The sequence below is a fragment of the Rana temporaria genome, chromosome 9, assembly GCF_905171775.1.
Source record: "Rana temporaria chromosome 9, aRanTem1.1, whole genome shotgun sequence".
NCBI classification, from domain to species: domain Eukaryota; kingdom Metazoa; phylum Chordata; class Amphibia; order Anura; family Ranidae; genus Rana; species Rana temporaria.
The window spans coordinates 124442069-124467353 of NC_053497.1; the positions used below are offsets into that span (position 1 = coordinate 124442069).

Here is a 25285-nt window from a genome sequence, read left to right on the forward strand (position 1 = left end):
AGACATTGATTGAATTTTTTCATCTTTTTTCACTGGGACTCATTAGAATATATTGCGAATAGGGCAACCTATTCGTTACAAGTGACTTCAATCTAAACTATAGCACTATGTTTTCAATTACGTATGCTAGTTGATTTCACTCTCACCATCACGTCATTTGCACGGCTTATTTTGCTTTTCAGGTCGTAACACGACCCTGTCGTGGTGAAGGATCAAGTATGGTTCCCTGCACAAAAGGGCCGCAAACGCCGACACCCTTCTAGCCAAGGTGATGTCATCAGGAAGGCTAGCTTGCGTGACAGCAAGTCTAATGGGATTTCCTTGATAGGCTCAAATGGTTGTTTCTGTAACACAGACAGGACCAAGTTCAAGTCCTAAGGACACATAGGTGACCTAATGGGGGGGGGAGCAAACAAGTTTCCCCCTGCATAAAGGTTCGGACCAGAGCATGGGAGGCTTAAGGCCTTTGGAAGAATACTGACAGGGCCAAAATCTGGCTTTAGAGTACAATCAGAGGTCAATCTGATTCCCACAGCTGACTGTAGAAAAATAAGAATTCTCCCAATCACGCAATTCCGAGGATGACATTTTCTGGCTTCACACCAAGCATGATAGATCTTCCTAATGATAGCTTTTATAGCATTCACTAGGGTAGACACCACTGGTCCCGAGATGCCTCGGTCATTTAACACCCTGGCTTCAATAGCCATGGCATCAAATATAGAAACTGGAAATTGGGGTGGAATATAGGACCTTGAGACAGTAGTTTGGGGGTAATGTGGAAGGGTCCATGGCCCATCTATTGTCTGTCTCACAATCTCCAATCTCCGAATCCTGTGCAGCAAATGTGGAAGGAGAGGGATCGGAGGGAAAGCATAAACCAGGTAGTACTGGTTCCATGGAACTACCAGAGCATCTGCTCCGATTGCCAGAGGATCTCTTGTTTGAGACACAAACTGCCGTAGCTTGTTGAACCTGGATGCCAGTAGGTCAACCTCTGGCCATCCAACACTTGCAAATTTCCTGGAACACCCCTGGGTGTAGGGACCATTCCCCCGGAACAATCTGCTGTTTGCTGACATAATCTGCCTTCCAGTTCTCTACTCCCGGGATATGGACTGCTGATAGAAATCGGCACATGTTGCTCTGCGCAGGCTAGTATGTGGTTCACCTCCTTCAGAGCTGAACGACTCATGGTACCGCCTTGGTGGTTTATATAGGCCACTGCAGTGGCATTATCGCACTGAACCCTGATAGGGCAGTCCTGAAGCTCCACCGTCCAGCCAGATGTACTGCCCATAACTCCAGGACGTTGATGGGCAGGATCTGTTCTGTCCTTGACCATTTCCCCTGAGCCCCTCTAGGGTCACCACCCAGCCTGAGAGACTGGCATCTGTAGTCAGTACTCTCCAAGTTACCGGGAATTTTTCCTTTCGCAGGTTCTGATCCTGCAATCACCCATTTAGGCTTAAGCGTGCCCGGGGAGATAACATTGGATAATCCAGGGCTTGTCCTCTATTCCAAGCCAACAAGATGACTTGATGTAAAGGCCTGGAATGGAACTGGGCATAGGGCAGTGCCTCCATAGAGGACACCATACTCCCTAGAAGACTCAAACCGAGCCGAATGGAGGGTTGTCTGGTGCCCCTTATATGATGCACCCGATCCTTCAGGGCAAAGATCCTTACAGGTGGCAAAAATACCCTTGCTTGGACCTAGGATCAAACCTAAATACTTTAGACTTTGAGCTGGTCTTAAAGCGGAGGTTCACCCTAAAACATGTATATACCATTCCATCCAGCATACTGCCGACATGTACAGTATGCCGTTTTTTTTTCCCGCTGTACATACCCTCATTATGTGCCAGTGGGAAGCTTTTGTCATCACGTCAATCACTTAGTCTCTGAATAGGAACGCCCACTCCCGCGGTAGCCACTACCCGGAAGCCCGGGGGGGAAATAGCTATACAACGGTATGTACAGCGAAAAAAAAACAGCATACTGTACATGTCGGCAGTATGCTGGATGGAATGGTATATACATGTTTTTTAGGGTGAACCTCCGCTTTAAGGCTGACTTTTTGGTATTTATAATCCAGCCTTCCAAATACCGCACTGTGCATGTTATGGTCTGTTCTAGAGCCTGTATTGAGTCATCTCTGAGCAGGAGGTCCTGCAGATACCCGAGCACCAAGATCCCTTGGGCCCTTAAAAGACCCAGTACTGGTGCTAGGACCTTTGTGAACACCCGGGGAGCTGTGGCAAGCCCGACGGGTAGAGCTAAACACTGAAAATTATGTTTCTCTACTGCTAAAAAGGCAGGAACCTCTGATGAGGCTGAAAGATAGGCTTTTGTAAATACGCACCTTTTATATTTATGTAGGCTAGAAAGTCTCCGATCTGGAGCGAGGCTCCATCCGAAAGGATTGGATTAGTAGATACTGGTTCAGGGATCTTAGATCAAAAATGGACCTTGTGTGCCCATTTGGTTTTTGAACCATAAACAGGCTTGAGTAAAACTCCACGCCTCTTTTGGATATATGAACCTCCATAAACACTCCTTGATGCACATTAAATGATGTAGTGCCTGAAACGAGAAGTATTTTTGGATGATCCGAGGGAACACTGGATTTTAGAAACATATGAGGGGGAACCCCCCACAACTCCAGCTTGTAACAGCGGGATATAGTTGAGGTGAACCACTCGTTCTGAACTTTTGTTTTCCAAATGTCCGCAAAGTGCAGCAGCCTTCCCCCCACCTGATAGAATGGGGGTGTCCCTTCAAAATGAGGGCTTAGCACTGGGTTGAGAAGAGTTTTGGACCCAAGGCTTTTTCTGGCCCTGGCCTTGCCCCTAGCTCTAGTGCCCTGTTGGCAGCGGAACTGCCGGAAGAAATGAGACACTTGGGGAAGCAGTCCGAGGTTTTAGACGAGGTATACCTGGTGCTTTTCTTCACAGGAAGTAGAGAACTCTTCCCTCAGGAAATCTTTTGGATATATTTGTCCAAATGATCACTAAATTAACGTTCCCCATGAAAGGGGAAACCTGACAATAACGTTTTACAAGGAAGCTCGGCTGACCAGTTCTTAAGCCACAAAAGTCTGCACATATGTACAGACATGAGAGCCAAACGAGAAACCTGCTGTACTGAATCCTTTAAGGCGTCAACAGCAAAACACAGAGCTCGAGGAATAGCCGTCTTATTTTCAGCCACATCATCCTTCCCCGGTTAGGCATGTCAGGCCGTCTGACCTGGTCCTTTATGGACTAGCAGATACCAATTGCTGCAACAGCTGACTGAATAGCTGATCTGGCCAAAGAAAAGGAAGCCTTTAATTTCTTGTCACCAGGGTCTTTCAAGCCCTGTGCGTTATCCACCAGGCAAGTTAAGTTCTTATTCAAGGAAGAAACTACTGCATCTCTGGCTGGCTTGCTCCACTTCTTAAACTTTTCATCCATGGGATATGAAAGGGAAAACCTTTTAGGAGGAACAAAAGTCCTGTCAGGATGTTCACAATCAGCAAACACCACCTGTTCCAACAGAGGGTGTAAGGGAATAGCCTGCAGAGGCTTCAGGGACCCCAAAGAGGACCAGGGGGGCCAAGTAACCTCTAAGAGGCAACATAAAGGCAGAACGAACCATATCCGTAAGAGTCTGCATCAAAAGCCTCTGCAACAGAGGCAGACATCATCTGGATATCTTCTTGTCTAGATTGCTCAGAAGCAGAAATCCGCCAGGTCCTCCACAGAATCCCAAACCTTTAGCTCTTTCCCATCCTCAACCCATTCTTGCTCCAAACTAGGAGGCTCTGGGGAGGGGGATCCATCACGCTTCTTGCCACCCTGCGGGATGGAGGCAAATCATGCCATAAATCCTGTGCTCTGGCCAGGCTAGGGCCGAGGACAGTTCGTCCATGGTGAAAAAGGGTGAAGCAGCAGCATTGACTGTAGGCACAATACCAGATAGGGGCAGCAGCTCAGATTGCCTGAAAACCTCTGGTCCTTCAGGGAATACGACTAGGTTCATCAGGAACTACCGACGACATAGGTGTGCCCTTCCCTGTAGTGTTAATCCTGCTCCTCTATTTTGAAGAAATTTACAAGCCACATAAATAGTACCTGGGTGTAGTATTAACACACCTCAGAAGGGAGACCCTTTAATAGGGCTCACCAAGCCCCTATGCAACAATTCTGCCAAGCACCTTTAGCCTGCCAAGCAACACCTGGTGACTGACGTGACCCGGGTAAGTAGAAATGAACAGCTGCAAATGCCTGGTTCAGAGTCTGCTCTGTGTCCCACAGCTGCCTTAAGGAAGCACCACATGCTTGGCATACACAGCTTAAATAAGATGGCCAGAACGTTCTGTGCATGCGTGCGCACGCGAGTGATCTTGGCGAACGGGTGCATCTGTATTCGTGTATGGTGCGAATCTTCGTGCACCCAGATAAAGGCTACGGTGCATGTGCGGCTTCGCAAAGCCGCGTGCACCATGACCGCCAAACGAACTGCCGAGCACAGCAGTGCTCTTGCGAATGCATGTGCACCATGGCAAACCAAGGCAAAATGGCACACCGTTGTGTGAAAAAAATAACTTTGCAAACACCCACAGCTAGCCCAAAACGCCCCCATATGGTCACCGCACACAGGTGTCCAGCCTCTAGCTAGCTTGACTGATTGTTACAATCACTTGGACACCCCACAATAAGTAAAATAAGGGATTTCACATACACGTCCAGGGACAGGGCAGCTTCGAAACTAAGAGCCCAATCTACACCCATCACGGCAGGTGTCCATTCACCTGTAGATGAAGTATAACCCAGTAGGTAATGAATATTAGCCTAACTCTGTGTCCCATGATGTATGAAAAAAAGACAGTTTATTTCTACCACTGTACAAAACCCTGGTTTAGCCACATCTTAAAGTGGTTGTAAATGCACAAGGTTTTTTATCTTCATACATCTATGCATGAAGGTAAAAACCTTGTACGCAGCAGCCCCCCTAATACTTACCTGAGCCCCTTTTCATCCAGCGTTGTCAACGAGAGCCTTGCCTCTCAGGAGACTCGCACTCTGATTGGCCTTTGGCAGCAGTGGGAGCCATTGGCTCCCACTGTTGTCAATCACAGCCAGTGAGCCTATCAAGAGACAGAGGGGGCAGAGCCGAGCTGCAGATCCGTGTATGAATGGACACACAAAGCCAAGGGTCGGAAGCATGCCTGATTGGCTGCACCCACAGCAAGCTGTGGGGGCACCCAGCAGGAGGGAGGGGCCAGGCGCACCAGCGTGGGACCCAAGAGGAAGATCCGGGCTGTTCTACAAAACCACTGCACAGAGCAGGTATGTATTACATGTTTGTTATTTTAAAAGAAAAGAAAAGTCTTTAATATCTCTCTAAGTAGGTGGTCCAGTTTTGGTCACCAACCCATAGAAAAGATATCCTTAAACTGGAGAGACTCCAAAGAAGGGCAACACAGCTAATAAGGGGGCTCAAGGACCTAAGTAATTAGGAGCAACTACAAACCTTAAACGTATTCTCTCTGTAAAAGATACGCTTAGCAGGAAATATGATTGCAGTACACAAATCTTTAAAAAATGTCACAATCTTTGAAAGAAAACTTATCTAAGGAAGACATTCAGGCAAAATTTTGGTTTCAACGAGAAGTGGCTCAAACTTAAAAATGTGTATGGGGTTCTTTACTGTTAGGTAAGGTTGTGGAACTCCCTTCGACAGCTGGCGGTGGCTGTACACAAGGTACAGGAATAATGAAAATAGTAGCGATACAAAAACACACACAAAACACGCGCAGGCTGAACTGGATGGACCAGTGTCATTCAACCTTACTAACTATGCAACTATAATGCTCTCTGATAGATAAAGCAGTATTACTCCACACTGCGGCATTTATTTCATGCTTATAATGTAGATTACACTGTAGTGCACGTGATGTCCCATGAACGTCACTCTGTTTAACGCTGTAGAGAACTTGATGATTGTTGGCGGAGAATCCAGTCAGAAGACTGACAGGTCATGTGACTGGGCTTGCCCAGTCACAGTGTGCGGGGACCGTCCTGTCATCCGCCGGGTCAGCGGAGCGATCCCCGCTGAGCAAGCGGAGGTTCACGGGGCGGATCATTACTGATCCGCCCCGTGTGAAAGGGTCCTAAGTGTACTACGATTTTTTAACATTAAAAACACCCAAAGATTGTATGCTATGGAAGCTTTTATTTCTTATTGGGGATCCTGTGCCATTGTGCTCTCTATAGGTGATGGAAGTCTGAAGACGCTGTTGCTGTGTCCATCCAAGGCCCTGGCTGGGTATTGAGCCAAAAGCCCATAATAGGAGATCATAGGGAGTCTGTATGCTGCAGTGAAAATAGTGGTGGAAGTCCTCTCAAAGTATGACCGCACTGAAAGCTAAAAATTGGCCTGGCCAGGAAGGGGGTGAAAGTGCCCTGTAGACAAGTGGTTAAAATAATCATTTGTTTTAGCCTTCGTAAAACCACTTTTGGGCAGGTCAAAAGAACAAACAATGATCCCCCTCCCAGCTATACAGCCTCAGCCCAGCCTCAAAAAAACAAATATGCAACGCCTCAGGAGAGACACAAAGCAGTATGAATACACCACCTTTTACACTGCATTCATGGGAAGCTCCTGCAACCATCAGCTCCACACAGTCTGTCATTTAAAAGAAGGGGGAAGTCAATCCCCATATTTCTCCTTGTGTTGGCTTTAGTCCATTAAGAACAAGGAGGATTGCAGGTGACAGGGAGTGCTTCAACAAGTCATACTAAGCTCAAATGATTAGTACTGGGTATGTTTATTCAACTCATCGATTTTTGTTTTTCAGGTTTACAACCATTTTAAAGCCAGTTTTCTTGCAATCGTATCACCATGGCACTCACTGATTCTGTAGTTCACTTGGCAGTCCAGACTAAATTTCACAACGTCCGAAGAAATGGTCTTCTCGAAACCCAACCTGACCAAGTTAATGTCACCACAGTTTCCTTGAAACACAAGAAAGAAGAAAAAAAAAGTAGACTTAGTTTCAACATATTCTTGGTTCTTAATAAAGCTATACTAATCCATGCATTTGTTCTTTCAAATGTGTGCAATATGACTTTACTGAATAATGTTTTTTTCTATAAAATGTAGCATTTAGACATCTTGTTGATGAGTTTGGGGGGGAAAAAAATGTATTATATCTGTTACATATCCTTTTGAAGACCTGTATAGTCTGATGTCTAAAAAATCCACTGAAAGACACCAGAAGTCAAATACTGTCAGGTTATACAACCTTCTACAGGAGGAAACTGGTCAAAAAAACAAACACACACACACACACACACACACACACCCCTTCTATACCCAGCATTTGTCCAAAAAAATGCCAAGCCCTCACTCACCCGCCACTATTAAAAAGGTCAAGTGACGAGCTCTGTACTTGGAACCATTTTCCAAAAGAAAAAGATTCCATCCCACAAAGTTGGCATGACCAAATGGGTAGGCGCATGGGAAACACCCCAACAAGGGTAGGCAGCAGGGAACGGTATATCCTTATCACAAACTGGTGAGCAAGGTTACAACCCTGATGGGGCTGGGGATGAGCTAAACATACCAAAAAGGCTACTTGGGGTGAGCTCCAAGAGGAACCGTGCTGAAAATATATCCTGCCTAAACTTGAATATAAGTATCAAAGAACTAAGAATGCTGCAGAATCCCCAGATACAATGAAACTGCAGAATCTGTGTCACAAAGAACAGTCTCTTCAGGACAGAAAATAATATTGTCATGAGGGAATCTAGAACAGTAAAATGTGCCAACAACTCCTTCACGAATCCTCAGATTAGCCAAGGAAAAGGGGTCTAAAACCAGGTTTTGCTTAAGCACAAGATGTAAGTGTGAAACACGTCCACGTGACTTCATATTGGTGTCTTTGGTGTCATCACTGAACAATAAAAGGCAATCGGAATCTCTGGATGTGCAGCCATTTTTCTTTCATTACGGGTCTAAAACCAGGTGGACAGTTCCCATGGAGACATTAAAGCATTCCCTGTTCCTGTTTTAGCTGCAGATAGAGACATAAGGTCCTCTTTGTGACATCCCTCACTTGCAATGCAGCTTCTGAAATGTACTTAAAGTGGATGTAAACCCTCACATATACCCAGTGAAGTGAAAAGCCTTATATGATACACAGGGATGAAACAAATCCACAAATCCTCCTACATAAGTTTTACATTTATATCTGCGGTCTTCAACTTTATATAGCGTTAGAAAGTTCAGATCTTGTTAGATTTTTTTTCTTCCTGTTCAACACTGCAGTGAAGTCTGAGCCTACAGCCAAAACAGCTGATTGGAGGAAAGGCACACACCTCCTCTCCTCATAGGTAGAGACTTTCAGAGCTGATCCTTGAATAGTTCAAGGCTCTGCTAATCTATTTATAGCATCCTCCCCAACACAGATCTCTGGCTGCTTTCATCATATGCGTTGAAGAACTTGTCAGAAGTCAGACTGATAACAGAAGAACGGAGCAGGAGACAGCTACGGGACATAGTGCTTTGATGAGAGATAAGAATACTGAAAATATATGCGCCCAGCTCAAATTTCATGAATCACATTTACATCCACTTTAAGTGCAGGAACGTCACATCCACATTAGGAAGATACAAGTTGGAAGGCTTTGGCTTCTGAAGGAATCGATCTTAAACGAGACGTTCGGGAATACAAAAAAATTAAACAATCATACGCATCTAGATGGTTGCAGCACTGATCCCAACTGAAGTGATGGTGACTGCGCTGTATAACTAAAACTAAACAAACAAAGACAGTGTGACTAGTAGGCCCACTGAACCTGTAGGTAAATGTGTGAACTGCAATAGAAAACTCTTATACAACACAATGTGTAATACTTCGGCAAACATCAAATCAAGGGGAACAAAAGGGAAAAGTTTTTATATATATATATATATATATATATATATATATATATATATATATATATATATATATATATATATATATATATATATATATATATATATATATGTATATATGTATATATATATTTTTATTACAAGTGATGTCACTAAAAACGTGATAAGAAAGATGACACAGTATATGTGATAAAACAGACTTCTAAAGTGTACAAAAACAACAGACGTAAGTGTTGAGAGGAGAGATAGCTTTGGTGCAAACACCTCTTGTGGCCCCTAGCTGCTCACCTCACGGCTGTAGCACGGACAGCCAAACCACCTCAGATATGTATTAGGTAGTACAAAAGACTTGTTTGTAGCTGGAGGGCTCAGCACCAGGTATACATATAAAAGAAACAGCAAAGGGATATATGGCGCAATACTGTGAGGACACTCCTGAGTGTAATAAATCACATAGCCATGCACTCACTCAGAGGACATGAATAGTGGGCCTGTCTCCAACGAACGCCAAGTTCGTAAGTAATCCTGTATTTCTCTTCCTCCTGGCTTCCCAATTTTTTTGAGATGTATCGCTCAGAAGATAATAAGAAAGAGAAGACAAGGAGGCACATCACACATCGCATAATCCCACGAAAGGAATGTATTTAATAGTAAAAAAACACAATAAAAACCCTTTACATTTGTTGCAGTTCTGCTGTACAAAACATCTACGAGCAGCGAGTGCGTCTTCCTGCCATCAGAATATGCTCTAATGCTCCAATCCTGACGCGTGTCGTCACACCACGTGACTTCACCAGGGGACGACACTAGACAGGAATAGTGATCTTAAATAGTCTGCTAACTTGTCCGCTAAATTGGACGTCCGTCGGCCATTTTCTTGGAGCCCGCTATATTGCTATGTAAAGCCAGATAGGCTGGTATAACCTCCGCCATATTGCCTAGGTCTGGAATACTAAAACACTTGCGCTCAGACAGCAGAGTGTTCGCAGGGCTCTGAGCCATACAACGGACAAGGGAACAGTAAAATACATTTAAAAACAGACACGTAGGTATCTATTGATACCTGGTGCAAAAAGGAATAATTTATAAAACGTAAAAAATATAAAGAAAAACGTGGCAGTACTGGGTAGCTGACTAATAGAGTGTACCCCACTTATTAAAATGCAGGAAACGCCTGCATGCATCTACCCACATGATCATTCCAATAGGGAAAGGTATTTTCCAGCATAACAGATCCAGATGGGTTTAAGAATAGAAGACTTTGTTGGAACAGGAGCGACTCCAGTCCCAATAAAATAAAACGTACAAAAAGATGTATACTATTTGTATAGTGGATATAGAAAAAAAACTATATTTTATTAAAAAAATAGGTAAAACAGAGTCGACACAAAAAACGCTTTAGGAGCTCTAGAGTAAACACTGGTGACGTAATAACATATTGATAAATATATGAATAGAACTGTAAACATACAATACACTGGTAACAGGGTGTGGTCTAATGTAATATGTCTAAGCATACTCCAACCTGTAATAGGCATTTGAAAAGAAGAAGCTGAATACCTAGTTATATAAATCTGTAGGTAGAGGGAGAAACCTGATGGATTTAAAAATCATTCAAAAAAAGTTTAAGCTGGCTAAGTGACCTCACTTTATGTCCTCCTCGCCACGGCCTAGTGTAAGGCACAATCCCCCAAAATTTGAGTTGGGAGGGGTCTCTATTATGGACTTCTGCAAAGTGTCTAGAGACACTGGGCCAGATTCAGGTAGATCCACGCAATATTTGCGTGGGCAAAGGGCAACGATTTTTGCTCTGCGCCCACGCAAATATTTTGATATGCCCGCGATTCACGGAGCAGTAGCTCCGTAAATTGCGCGGGCGCTATGCTAAATAGCCGGGCGTAAGGGCGCCTAATGTAAATGATCCCGCCGGGGGCGGGAATCATTTAAATTAGGCGCGCTCCCGCGCCGAGCGAACAGCGCATGCTCCGTCGGGAAACTTTCCCGACGTGCATTGCGGCAAATGACGTCGCAAGGACGTCATTTGCTTCTAAGTGAACGTGAATGGCGTCCAGCGCCATTCACGATTCACTTACGTAAACGACGTGAAATTTTAATTTCACGAGCGGGAAGGGCGGCTATACTTTAGCATTGGCTGCCCCTGCTACAGCAGGAGCAACCTTGCGCTAAAGTCGCCGTACGGAAACTCCGTACCTTGCGTGCGCAGGGCCGCGCAACTTTTGTGAATCGGTGGTAGTATGCAATTTGCATACTATACGCCGATCACAATGGCCGCGCCCCCTAGCGGACAACGCAAGAATGCAGCCTGAGATATGAAGGCATAAGGAGGCTTATGTCTGTCATATCCTAGGCTGCAGTCCGCGTAGCGATGTTCCTGAATCAGGGGCATTCGCTACGCGGGAGCAAAACAGCTATTGCGCCGCGCAACATATGGTTGCGCGGGCGCAATAGCTTCTTGAATCTGGCCCACTAGGTTTATCAAACCCCTTTTGGATCTTTTGAACGTGTTCTTTTATACGGATTCTTAGAAGCCCTTTGGTACGGCCAATATACTGCAGGCCGCAGCTACACTCAAGGGCATATACTGCGCCCTCAGTATTGTCGTATTTAGTGCCATTACTATTCGACTGGAAAGCAACTTTCTTTTCATTAGGTCGTTTGGTGCGGGTGCAGGTGTAGCACCTTTTACAGGGGTAAAAGCGCTTACCCATGAAGAAAGTAAACTGCTTTTTTGGGGGGTCAATAACACTTTAGACCAGCTGGTCGCGGAGAGTGGGGGCTCTCTTATAGATAAATTTAGGCCCATCCGGTAGGATGTCTGAGTCCACTATCGAATTTCAAAATGTGCCAGTGGCGGGTTATAATTTTTTCTATTTTCCTATAGTGAGCATTATAGTCTAGTACCACAAAGACTAGGTCTGGTTTGCTGGTTGGTTTCTTGTTTTCCAGGAGACAGCTCCTTGATATTTTTGTTACTTCCTCTATTTTCTCTTTAATAAAGTTCTCATATCCTTTTTGTGTGAATCTTTTGCCGATCATGTTGGTCTGTACCTGAAACTCTTCTATGTTAGTACAGTTATGCCTAAGTCTCAACATCTGGCCTTTAGGAATGTTAAACAGCCAGTTCCTATGATGACAGCTGTTAATTGGGAGATAGCTGTTGCGATCAACAATTTTTAAAAACGTCCTTGTGACATATTTTTCATCTAAACGAGAGATTTCCAAATCCACGAATGGAATACTTTTCTCTTCTATCTGCCACGTCAAAACGATATTCTTGGAATTGGTATTCCGTTTTAAAAAAAAAAAAGAGTTGACATCGATCGCCTTTCTAGAGAATGAAAATATTGTCAATGTATCGTTTATACACTACGAGATCCTCTGGCTGTTCTAGGAACACCGATTCTTCTTCCCATTTCGACATGAAAAGTCCCGCAACGCTTGGGGCAAATTTAGCAGACAAGTTAGCAGACTATTTAAGACAGTGGTCTCAAAGTACCGGCCCGCAGACCAGTTATAAATGGCCCTCAGGCAGGGTGGAAGTGGGGGGAGCAAAGAGTAAAAAAAAAAAAAATATTTTTTTTTTTTTTTTTGTGAGCTGGTTCTATCTGGTGGTGAGCCGTTGGTATTACAAGTTATTACCACCAGATGTGAGCTGGCGCCATCTGGTGGTGGCCGTTGGTATTACAAGTTAAGCATTACAAGTTAAACAGCAATTCTAATGTCATTTTACACTATTTTCACTGCCATCTTCTTCCCTCTAATTAGAACCCCCAAACATTATATATATTTTTTATCCTAACACCCTAGAGAATAAAATGGCGATCGTTGCAATACTTTCTGTTACGCCGTATTTGCGCAGCGGTCTTAGAAGCGCACTTTTTTGGGAAAAAATTACACGTTTTTTCATTAAAAAATAAAACAGTAAAGTTATCCCCATTTTTTTTTTTAATATTATGAAAGATAATGTTACGCCGAGTAAATTCATACCCAACATGTCACGCTTCAAAATTGCGTCCGCTTGTGGAATGCCGACAAACTTTTTTACCCTTTAAAATCTTCATAGGTGACGTTAAAAAATCTACAGGTTGCATGTTTTAAGTTACAGAGGAGGTCTAGGGCTAGAATTATTGCTCTCGCTCTACCAATCGCGGCGATACCTCACATGTGTGGTTTTAAAATTGTTTACATATGCGGGCGCTGCTCGCGTATGTGTTCGCTTCTGCGCGCAAGCCCGTCGGGACGGGGTACGTTTTCTGGCTCCTAACTTTTTTAGCTGGCTCCTAGATTCCAAGCAAATTTGTCAAACCCTGCCTTACACCAGTGCTGGTGGTAATAATGCGCTCGCTGACACCAGTGCTGGTGGTAATAATGCGTTCGCCGACACCAGTACTGTTGTTTTTGAAGTTTGAAAGTTTGCATGCGGCCCCCCATGGCATATGAAATCTTGTCTTGTGGCCCTCAGGTAATTTGAGTTTGAGACCCCTGATTTAAGATGACTATTCCTGTCTAGTGTCATCCCCTAATGAAGTCACGTGGTGTGACGACACGCAGAGGGATTGGAGCATTAGACTGAGCATATTCTGACGGCAGGAAGACGAGCTCGCTGCTCGTAGATGTTTTGTACCGCAGAACTGCAACAAATGTGTGTTTTTATTGTGTTTTTTTTACCATTAAATTTGTTCCTATCGCGGGATTATGCAATGTGCCTCCTTCTCTTCTCTTTTTTTATTATCCTCTGAGCGATACATCTCATAACATTGGGAAGTCAGGAGGAAGAGGAAAAGACATACAGGATTACTTACGAACTCGGCTTTCGTTGGAGACAGGCTCACTATTCATGTCCTCTGAGTGAGTGCATGGCTATGTGATTTATTACACTCAGGAGTGTCCTCACAGTATTACACCATATATCCCTTTGCGGTTTCTTTTATATGTATACCTGGTGCTGAGCCCTCCAGCTACAAAACAAGTCTTTTGAACTACCTAATACATACCTGAGGTTGTTTGGCTGTCCGTGCTACAGCCGTGAGGTGAGCAGCTAGGGGCCACAAGAGGTGTTTGCACCAAAGCTATCTCTCCTCTCAACACTTACGTCTGGTGTTGGGAATCACCTTCTAGAGACTTTTTTGTACACTTTAGAACCTGTTTTATCACATATACTGTGTCATCTTTCTTATCACGTTTTGAGTGACATCACTTGTATATATATATATATATATATATATATATATATATATATATATATATATATATATATATATATATATATATATATATATATATATATATATATATATATACACACACATACACACACACATACACACACACACACATATACACATACACACACACACACCGTATTTATCGGGGTATTGCGCACTCCGGCATATAGCGCGCACCCCTAAAGTGGACCCGCATTCCTGTAAAAAAAACATTTTAGTAATTACAGTTTTGGTGTCTTGCGAGGGGTCCAGCGTCCATCTGCGGCTTCGAGTGTCCTCTTCGTCGGGTCCGGCGTCCTTCTGCGGCTTCGGGTGTCCTCCCCGCTCGATCCCCACACCGAGTTTTAACACTGCGCCGGCATATACCGAGCGCAGTACACTCGTGTATAGTCGGGCAGGCTCGGCTACTCTTGCGCTCATGTCCTGGACGTCCTGTACGTCCAGGACGTGAGCGCGAGAGGTGCAGAGCCTGCCCGACCATACACAAGTGTACTGCGCTCGGTATATGCCGAGTGTTAAAACTCGGTGAGGGAAAGCGGGTATCGGCGTATATCACGCACCCACAATTTTGCCCTGATTTTCAGGGCAAAAAAGTGCACGGTATACGCCGATAAATACAGTATATATACATTTCCTTTTTGTTCACCTTGATTTGATGTTTGCCGATGTATTACACATTGTGTTGTATAAGAGTTTTCTATTGCCTCTAGTGTGCAGTTCACACATTTACCTACAGGATCAGTGGGCCTACTAGTCACACTGGGCCAGATTCACAGATATCTGCGGCGGCGTAACGTATCCCCTTTACGTTACACCGCCGCAAGTTTTCAGTGCAAGTGCCTGATTCACCAAGCACTTGCGTGTGAACTTACGGCGGTGTAACGTAAAGCTGCCTGGCGCAAGCCCGCCTAATTTAAATGGGGCGTGTACCATTTAAATTAGGTGCGTTCCCGCGCCGAACGTTCTGCGCATGCTCCGTGTGAAAATTTTCCGACGTGCTTTGCGCGAAATTACAGCGCCCCGACGTATTTTTTGATTGGCGATGTGCGTTACGACGTTTCGTATTCCGGGACGTCTTACGCAAAAAAAAAAATTTGAAATTCAACGCGGGAACGACGGCCATACTTTAACATGGCTGTTCTAAATATAAGCCATGAAAAAGCAGGCCTAAGTTTGCGACGGGAAAAACAGACTAGAGACGACGTAAGAGATTGCGATGAACGTGCGTATCTTCGTGGATCGCCGTAATCAGCTAATTTGCATACCCGACGCTGGAAAACGACGCGAACTCCACCCAGCGGTCGCTGGGAAATTACACCTAGGATCCGAAGGTGTACGTAGCCGTACGCCTGTCAAATCTTAGCCAAAAGCCGTCGTATCTTTTTTGTGAATTACAAATAAAGATACGACGCGGCAAATTTGAAAATACGCGGGAGTATCAGTAGATACTCCAGCGTATTTCCTCTGTGAATCTGGCCCACTGTCTTTATTTGTTTAGTTTAGTTATACAGCGCAGTCACCATCACTTATTCATTGACATTTTTCTTTCTGGTGAGGACAGATTACCCGGTGCTTGCAACAGCGCCCCCTAGCTTTAGTCACTGATAACGCAGGAGCCCCCCCCCCCTTTTTACACTGATCCCAACTGCAGCTGTCCCCAAAGACCTGGCCGATCAAAGACCGCGGATTGGCCTGTAAAGTTGGGATCTTTTTAGAGCCTGGACCGGCTGAGTGACATTAGCCGACAGCAGGTTTTAGCCTTCAGAGATAAAGTAGCAACAGCGGTATAACCAACAGTATTGAAGTCCCTCAATGAAAAACAAACAATTGTTTCTCCGAGAGGTGGTCATAGCTAGTTTACCTAAAATATTTGTTCATCATCATTTGTCAACAGTGTCCTGGTCTTGTTCAAGGGGGCACAAGCAGCTATCACTGGTTGGTGCTTGTCAGGTTAAGCAAAGTCTGTATTTAGTATAAAAGAAGACTAACAAATCCCTCAATCGACACAAACGAGGTGGATGAAGGCAGCCCCATCACTAGGACATTGTAATCCCAGTGTGAAACACAACACTATCAAAATACACGGATCATTTCTGCAGCGGCTGATCCACAAAAGTTTTTCACTGCATCTGTTCAACAGAAGTCAAGCTAATGATCAACTTATGTTAATCAGGGACAGATGCACACTGATAGAAATTCGCCCAGACCCGGATGAACTATGGCCTGTCTATAGCCAGCTTAACCTACATATGATATAATGGAGCATTCTGACACTAAACTACAGTACAGTACATGACCAATTGTAACCAAAAAGCAGCCCCTTCTACCAAACGCCCCAGCATGAGCAAAAGATGTATAAACTATAACTAGAGGACTATTTATAGAGGCAATGAGGAGCCTTTGATGCATTTTTCCACTTATTCATAATATCAATTTAGAACGTTCCTTTACCGCCGACGGCCTATGTCGATTTGCAACTACTGCTGTGCTCAAAGCCAATCTGCTCTGTTACAAAACTACATACAGCCAGCCGAGATATGCCTACCCAGAGTATTCTTCTTATCACGACATTTTTCCTTAAACTCCAATATGATCTTCTTCATCAGATCATCCAGGGCAGCGTTGGATGGGGCACACACAAGTACTCGGTTTCTCTTGTTCTTGGCATTGAAGTTCTGATCTGTAATATTACTCTGTCGAGGTGAAAAAAGATCACTGTTACGGTTTTTAGAAAAGGTCTATAAATTTAAGAAAAAAATAATGCATAATAGTTAATGAAAATCATATCACTTTTTCTCCTTCTCTATTTTTTTTTTTTTTTCTTTTTGGAGGAGGACAAGTTTCTTGTTAAGAGAGACATGTGAAGGAGGAGTCTGCCCATACTTTAAGAGACAAATGTTCCCCCCCATTTCCGTGAATTTTTTTTTTTTTTTTAGAGTTCCCCTAACCAAAGGGGCTTCTTCTCTCCCCCCCTTTTTCTTTTGGGTGGGGGGAGGGTTTTTTTTTTTGTGTTGAGCTGTGACACCCTCCTCTGAGGAGAACCTCAGAGGAGGGTGTGGGAGGGAGGAGGGAATAATCTTAAGTTGAATATTAAGAGGGTGCACCCAGAATGATACCAAGGCGTGCCCCTCCGCGGTGCTCTTACACTTACCCCCATAAGAGTGTCTCTCCTCCTAAAAAGGAGGGAAGTCGGAGACGCTTAATTGGGTTCTTTTTTTTTTTTTTGCGCTTTCTTCCTCCAGCAGTGAGACATCACCGGGACTGGTGAGGGACACTACGGAGGAATGTAAGACTACTCGGAGACTCGGAACCGAGAGACAAGGGTTTTTTGTTTTTTTTTCTTCTTCTGTGTTGTGCCTTCCTCTCTCCCTCAGCCCCTCCCCATTGTGCGCCTTAGTCGACTCGGATATCACCTAATCAGACGGAAGAGGGGTGGGGAACGGGGGACAAGTGAGAGCTAAAATGAATAGAATAAATATCACCACTTATAATGTAAAGGGACTAAATATCCCAGAAGAGAACTAAAATATTAACGGAATTGGGAAGACTTAAATTACAAATTGTGTTTATGCAAGAAACGCATTTCAGAAAAGATAAAATTCCAAAGTTTAGGAGCCAAAAATTCCCAATAGTGTACCATGGTGCCTCCCAGACGTCAAAAGCAAATGGTGTTGCAATTCTGATAGCCAAGGGGATAATATGGAAGGAAGAGAAGGTACTCGCAGATGATGAAGGTCATTTTCTCTTGGTGAAAGGGACGATGAATGAGCAAAAGATCACCCTAGTTAACATATATCTCCCAAAGGAGGACCCAGTATCGGCGTTCGAGAAGTACTCAAACTTGATAAGTCAGGAGAAAGAGGGAGCCCTGATCCTGGGAGGGGGTTTAAATTTGGTCCTAGAGCCTAGCTTGGATTTATCTAAAGGATCTTATTACATATCTAATATAAAACTGCGAAGAGCAAGGAAGATCCTTCAAGAGCTACAGTTAATAGATAGTTGGAGGACCTTACATGTCCATGAGAGAGACTACAGCTTTTACTCAGCAAAACATAAAAAACGTATACAAGAATTGACCATATATTTTTAGATCAAAATATATATTGTTAAATTTAAGGGACGCATCAATGGGCTCATTTACAATATCTGATCACGCCCCAGTAAACTGTTCCATTGAATGGGGGATAGCAGGCCCAAGAGAATGGAATTGGAAGATCAACAAAAAATGTATTAGGGATCCAGAGTATGAGAGAAAGATAGTCCAGGAAATAGAAACTTTTTTTTTAATGAATGACTCAGATGAAACATCGCATCTATGTAGATGGGAAACACATAAGTGCTACTTGAGAGGGATCCTCATCTCATTAGCTCATCGAAAGCGCTCTCTTAACGCGAAGCTGGACAGCCTGTTGGGGGAGATAAGAATCTTAGAAAACCAACATAAGAAATCACAAAGAGCAGATATTGAACATAGGTTAACTAGTCTACGAGACAAATTAAATTTCTTATTAATTGACAAGGCGAAAGCAAAATTAAGCCGATGTAGAAGGGCATATTATGAGTATGGGAATAAACCTAGTAGGATGCTAGCGAACGCGTTGAGAGAGACAAGAGCAAACAGCCATATTCAAAAAATAAAAATCCAAGGGGATACTCTAGTAAACTCATCTCAATCAATGGCTAAAGCTTTTAGAGAACACTATGGTAGCCTCTACCAATTGGAGAAACAACCAGTAACAAAAAATCATAGTAGAGAAGATCAGGTAAAGAAATATATAGCGGCCTCAGGAATGCCCAGGATACCAGAAGAAAGCGTTGGTACTATAGAGAAGCCGATAACATCGGAGGAGTTTTTAGAAACAATCAAAGCAATGAAACCGGTAAAGCCCCTGGCCCAGATGGATATACTTTATTATATTATAAAACTTTTCATGAAAAATTGACATCAACATTTCTTGCAGCCTTTAACTCATTAAGAGAAGGAAAGCCGATGCTAAGGCAGACATTAGGGGCGCATATAGCAGTGATTCCAAAAGAGGGAAAGGACCCTAACGTTATGTTCTAGTTACCGACCAATATCCCTGTTGTACGTAGATTTAAAAATCTTCTCGAAAATACTCGCTAACAGACTGATAATGTACATCCCATCCCCAATACACCCAGATCAGGTAGGGTTTACACCCGGTAGAGAGGGGAAAGAAAATATACAAAGAGTATCAAGCACTATTTATTTATCCCAACTCCAACAAAACCCGTTAGTATTAATATCAACTGATGCCGAGAAAGCCTTCGACAGGGTGGACTGGGGATTCCTGAGAACCATACTACAACATATAGGGTTAGGGAAAGGGATGCAAAATTGGATCTCAAGCTTATATTCCTGCCCGATGGCAAGGGTGAAGATAACCGAGGTGACGTCTGAACCATTCCCAATACGGAATGGGACAAGGCAAGGATGCCCACTCTCCCCGATTATCTTCACCCTTACCCTCGAACCATTTTTGAGAATGATACGAGCAAATGCGGATGTAAGAGGTATACGGGTACAAGGGGATGAATACAAGGTGGCCGCATTTGCAGACGATCTACTGTTTTCGATAACGATGCCAGTTATCCCTCCCATCATTATTGAAGGAGATAAGGGAATATGGAGACCTGTCCAATTTCAAGGTGAATTATAGTAAATCTGAGGCGATGGGGGTGGAGGTGAATGGACTGATGCAGATCAACTAGCGGCAAATTTTCCCTTTAAATGGACAGGTTCCCATGTATGTTATCTGGGTACAAAATTTCCGAAAAATTTGAATAGGACTTTTGAACTGAACTATGTTCCTTTAATAAAACAGATCAAAGTAGACTTCCAACGTTGGGATAAGGAGACCTTTACATGGTTTGGAAGAATTAATATTCTAAAAATGAATGTGATGCCAAGACTGTTGTATCTATTCCAGACCCTTCCTGTAAAGATCCCCATGGGATTTATGAGAGATCCAAGATCTAGATTTGCCAAGTTTATCTGGGCAGATAAACCAGCGAGAATAAGGAGGGATATTCTTACACTGCCGAAAAAGAGAGGGGGGGTGGGATTCCCAGACCCTATCAGGTACCACGATGCCTCTCATATGGCAAGGGTAATAGAGTGGTGTGCCCACCAGAAGGAGAAACCGTGGATCCACATGGAACAAAAAAAAATCACAAATATCCCCTTGGAGGGAATGGCATGGATTGCAGAAGTAGATATTCCACCTAGAGGGAAGAAACACCCTACAGTGGAAGCGACGATAAGAGCGATAAAAAGGATTTTCAGGAAAACCAAAATTTCTGAATATCTAAGCCCAATGATGCCGGTTCTTGGGAATCCGAGGTTTGAGATAGGTTATTAAAATGTAAGTCTGTTAGGCCTAAGACGAATGGGAATGGGCAGACTAATACATTATGAGAGCAATAATCAAAGGAGGACTAGTGGAGAAATTGAAGAGATAGTCAGGAGGGAACTGGATCCATTAAGACAATTGCAATTCAAAGCAGCAATCCGAGCAATGAAATCACAAGGGGGGACGACTAGAAGATTATTGGAGTTTGAGGAAGTATGCTTAAAGGGAAAACCAACGAGACATGGCTTGTCCTGTATGTATAGTTTGCTAGTAGAATCAGAAGCCCCACAGACTTTCCTATTTATCCAAGCCTGGGAAAGAGTTAGGGGTGACATTTTCAGAGACCCAGAAAAATAAAATTTTCAGGTTTACACATAAGGCCTCGCTAGCCACCAAATACCAGGAAGGGGGATATAACATTTTAACTAGATGGTATAGGACTCCAGTAGCACTTAAAAAGATATTCCCAGAAGTATCAGATCAATGTTGGCGATGCGGAGAGGCGGAAGGCATCATGGTGCACATATTCTGGGAATGCCTGAAAATGAAAGGGAAATGGTTGCGGATACAATAAGGGAAATCACGGAGGTGAATCTGGGAGATAACCCAGCGGCATATCTGCTGAATGATTTCCCGATTTCCATGGTAAAGTTTAAAAAATCTCTGATTAGACATTTGCTGACCGCGGCAAAGGCATGCATTCCAATTCTTTGGAAGAGTACGGTTGTTCCGACAAGAAGGCAGTGGTTGGCCAGAGTAACGGAAATTCAGCAAATGGAAAACTTGACCATGGGAATGAGGGAACAGGAGGAGAAATACAGACAGATGTGGGCCCCATATATTACATATAGAGAGCAAAACACCTAAGGGGGGGGGGTGTATATATCCGAGAGGAAATATTGGGTAGATTCAGGTACGGGCGCGCAATTTTAAGACGGCGTAGCCTAGCGTGTTTACACTACGCCGCCTTAAGTGAGAGAGGCAAGTACATGATTCTCAAGGCACTTACCTCCTTACTTAGGGCGGCGTAGTGTAAACGCGGCGGGCTTAAGGGCGCCTAATTCAAATGGGTTGGAGGGGGGCGTGTTTAATGGTAATGAGGCTTGACCTCACGTTTTTGACGTTTTTTGGCTACTGCGCATGTGCCGGGCGCCTACATTTCCCAGTGCGCATTGCGGCTAAGTACGTTGTACGGGCCTATTGATTTCGACGTGGATGTAAACAACGTAAATCCCGATTCGCGGACCACTTACGCAAACCAACGTAAAAATTACGAATTTTGCGGCGGGAACGGCGGCCATACTTGACATTACTATTCCACTAGAGCCTCTTACGTAAACGGCGTAAAAGTACTGCGTCGGCCTGGCGTACGTTCGTGAATCGGCTTATCCCCTCATTTACATATTCTACGCCGACCGCAATGGAAGCGCCACCTAGCGGCCATCCAAATATTGCAATCTAAGATAGGATGGCGCAAGCCGTCGTATCTTAGATAGGTTTAAGCGTATCTCTGTTTGAGCATACGCTTAAACTTAAGTCGGCGTAGATTCTGAGTTAGGTCGGCTTACTGATAAGCCGGCCTAACTCTTTGTGAATCTACCTATATATATTTATTTTGGGGGGGGGGGGGAGTTCATAACGATAGGGTTTTTGTTTAATAACCGTCAGGAAGTTAGGAAAGTAGAATTTTGAGAATGAGAGGAATAACAGTAGCTAAAATTCTAAAGTAAGAGATAATTGAAATGTTAATTGTATCACTAACTATTTTTGTTTGAACTTTCGAGAAGAGAAAGAAAAAATGTATAAAATAATAATAAAAAAAAAATTAAAAAATTACATCACTGCTGGAGAATCAGAGGACAGGGACCACTGGCAGAGCTACTTTCCCACCCCAGTACTGTATACAGTTCCCCCACACACTACACATGGCTGAAATAAAATTCCTTTACACACAGTCTGTCAGTCTTCACAGGCTGTTTCTGGCTTTTGTGTTGCCCTTCTGACCTGTGAAATTCTCTGGGCAGAACAGCAGATTATGGCCAACTGGCTGTGTTGTAAAGGAATGTGATTTCAGCCCTGCAGAAGAGGAACAGTATAGAGTGCTGTAATGGGAAAGGAGCTCAGCAGCCGGGCATAGTAATCCAGGGCAGAGGGGGTGGTCAGAGGGCTTAGGGGGGGGGTTCAACATCGATCAGGGAGGGCAAAGCCATATGACACAAATTCTGGAGCCTGCGGCCCTTCAGGAGCCCCCTGAGGACGTAAGGGATTTGTTTTAGCAATTTCTGAAGGTTTCTCTGTCAGTAGGTCACCTCCCGGAGGTGTGCGTCTTTTCCCCAGTTGTCAGGGAAGTGGGGTAAGTGGACATCCCCGGGTGGGGGGGGTACTGAGAATCCCAGCTGGTGACTAGGAGACACTGATTGTGGTCTTACCTCACCAGTGACAATCGGTCCAATCGTGGCTATAGGACGGCACACTCCTCCTCATAACTCACTAAGCATGGTTACCATTCCATGTTGCCAGCAGACTCCTCCCCATCCTGGGCTGTTCTCACCTCATGCTCCTCTCCATTTAGGAAATTCCTCACAGCTTCTTCCCAGCCAATGAGACTGGAGGGGTGTGGACTGTGGAAGGCAGAGTAGAAGCCCAGTACTGTGGGGCCCTAGGGCAGATCAGAGCTAGACTTTGTGGGGGATATGATAATATGACAGGGAGGCTGGTGGTGCCCCCTGAAGCTAGAGGCGGGGTTGAGATTGTGACCCCCTGCAACTCCTTATGCTACACCCATGGCAATACGGCAATAAAAACACTACCCAGCCCACAAAAACACAACAGCTTAATAGAAGAAGAGGCTTAAAAATCATGTCCACAGGGCAGCTTGAAGGACCGTACATCTAAAGCTGGAAACAGAAAAGGCCTGGACATTCACCTGGTAAAACAGAATGAACGTGTGAACAGAACAGCTGAAGTGCTGAAAAGCCAATGAAGTATTAACTGGTCCAGTTGAATGCACTTAAAAAAAAGGGAAAGGCTTGAATGATGAGCTCCTGAATTCGCCGCTAGAAACAGTGGGATGGGAAGCAGGGTGTTCCCTGTGGGAACCTTTAGGAGGGGGACAAAAGAGACTGTCTAAAAAGGAAGCTGTAGTTGATAGACAGACCACAGAAAGTGGAGAGAAAACTTCTTGGAATGTCAATTTTTTTCGTGACTGGGACATTATGGCGAACACTTGACACTATTTTGGGACCATTCACAAATATACAGCGATCAGTGCTATAAAAATGCACTGATTACTGAATAAATGTGAATGGCAGTGAAGGGGTTAACCACTAAGGGGCAGGAAGGGGTCAAGTGTGTCCTAGGGAGTGATAACTGTTAGGGGGTGTGGCTTACTGTAACACATCACTGATCGCTGCTTCCGATGACAGGAAGCAGACGATCAGTAACTGTCACAAGGCAGAACAGGGCGATGCCTTATGTACACAGGCATCCCCCTGTTCTGCGACCCGATCGCGGGACACCGGCGGAAATAGAGCTTGCGGGTCCCGCGGTCACGGAGACTGGGGCGGGCAGCATTCAAAGCAACGTGTATATACACGTTGCTTTGCCTGCCTGTGCCATTCTACCGACGTATAACTGCGTGAGGCAGTTGGCAAGCGGATAAAATACATGAACTAGAGATTATGTATGTATGCATGTATGCATATATATATATATTACATACACACAGGGGTAGACAATATCCGGGCGCCAGGTCGTATTGGCGACAAGAAATTGTGACCTGGTGCCCGCCGGTAATTGAGGCCGCGAAGCCGCGGCCTCAATTACCGGCCGCGGCGGGGGAGTGCAAGGAGGCACAGGATCCTGTGTCTCCGTGCGCCCCCACCGCGTGATCGTGGCGGGCGCGCAACGGCCGGTAATTGAGGCTGCGGCTTTGTGAAGTCCCAAGCTCTTCCTTCTGTGAGCTGGCGTCATCTGGTGGTGGCCGTTGGCATTACAAGTTAAACAGCAATTCTAATGTGTGTAATTTTTTACTATTTTCACTTCTTCCCTCGAATTAGAATAACAAATATATATAATGTTTGGGGGTTCCAACACCCTAGAGAATAAAATGGCGATCGTTGCAATACTTTCTGTCACGCCATATTTGCGCAACGGTCTTACAAGTGCACTTTTTTGGGGAAAACATTTTTTAAGTAAAGCTATCCCAATTTTTTTTTATATTGTGAAAGATAATGTTACGCCGAGGAAATTGATACCCAACATGTCACGTTTCAAAATTGCGTCTGCTCGTGGAATGCCGACAAACTTTTACCCTTTAAAATCTCCATAGGCGACGTTTAAAAAAAAATCTACAGGTTGCATGTTTTGAGTTACAGAGGAGGTCTAGAGCTAGAATTATTGCTCTCGCTTTAACGATCGCGGCGATACCTCACATGTGGTTTGAATACCGTTTACATATGCGGGCGCTACTCACGTATGTGTTCGCTTCTGCGCGCGAGCTCGTCGGGACAGGGCGCATTTTCTGGCTCCTAACTTTTTTAGCTGGCTCCTAGATTCCAAGCAAATTTGTCAAACTGTGTGTGTATATATATAATATATATATATATATATATATATATATATATATATATATATATATATATATATATATATATATATATATATACACACACACATACACACATACACACACACACACCCCAGTGATGTACAGTGAATGACACATTCCCTGCTT

General features: G+C 44.1%; 1 protein-coding gene across 1 annotated transcript in view; it reads right to left on the reverse strand.

The window, feature by feature from the left end:
- SETX (senataxin) overlaps positions 1-25285 on the reverse strand; it is a 199136-nt gene that overhangs the window by 59505 nt on the left and 114346 nt on the right. The window contains exons 14-15 of the mRNA XM_040324416.1: positions 16722-16869; positions 6902-7003 (exon numbers count right to left, since the gene is read on the reverse strand). Coding sequence (XP_040180350.1) covers positions 6902-7003; positions 16722-16869 — 250 coding nt within the window. The remainder of the gene's footprint in view (positions 1-6901; positions 7004-16721; positions 16870-25285) is intronic.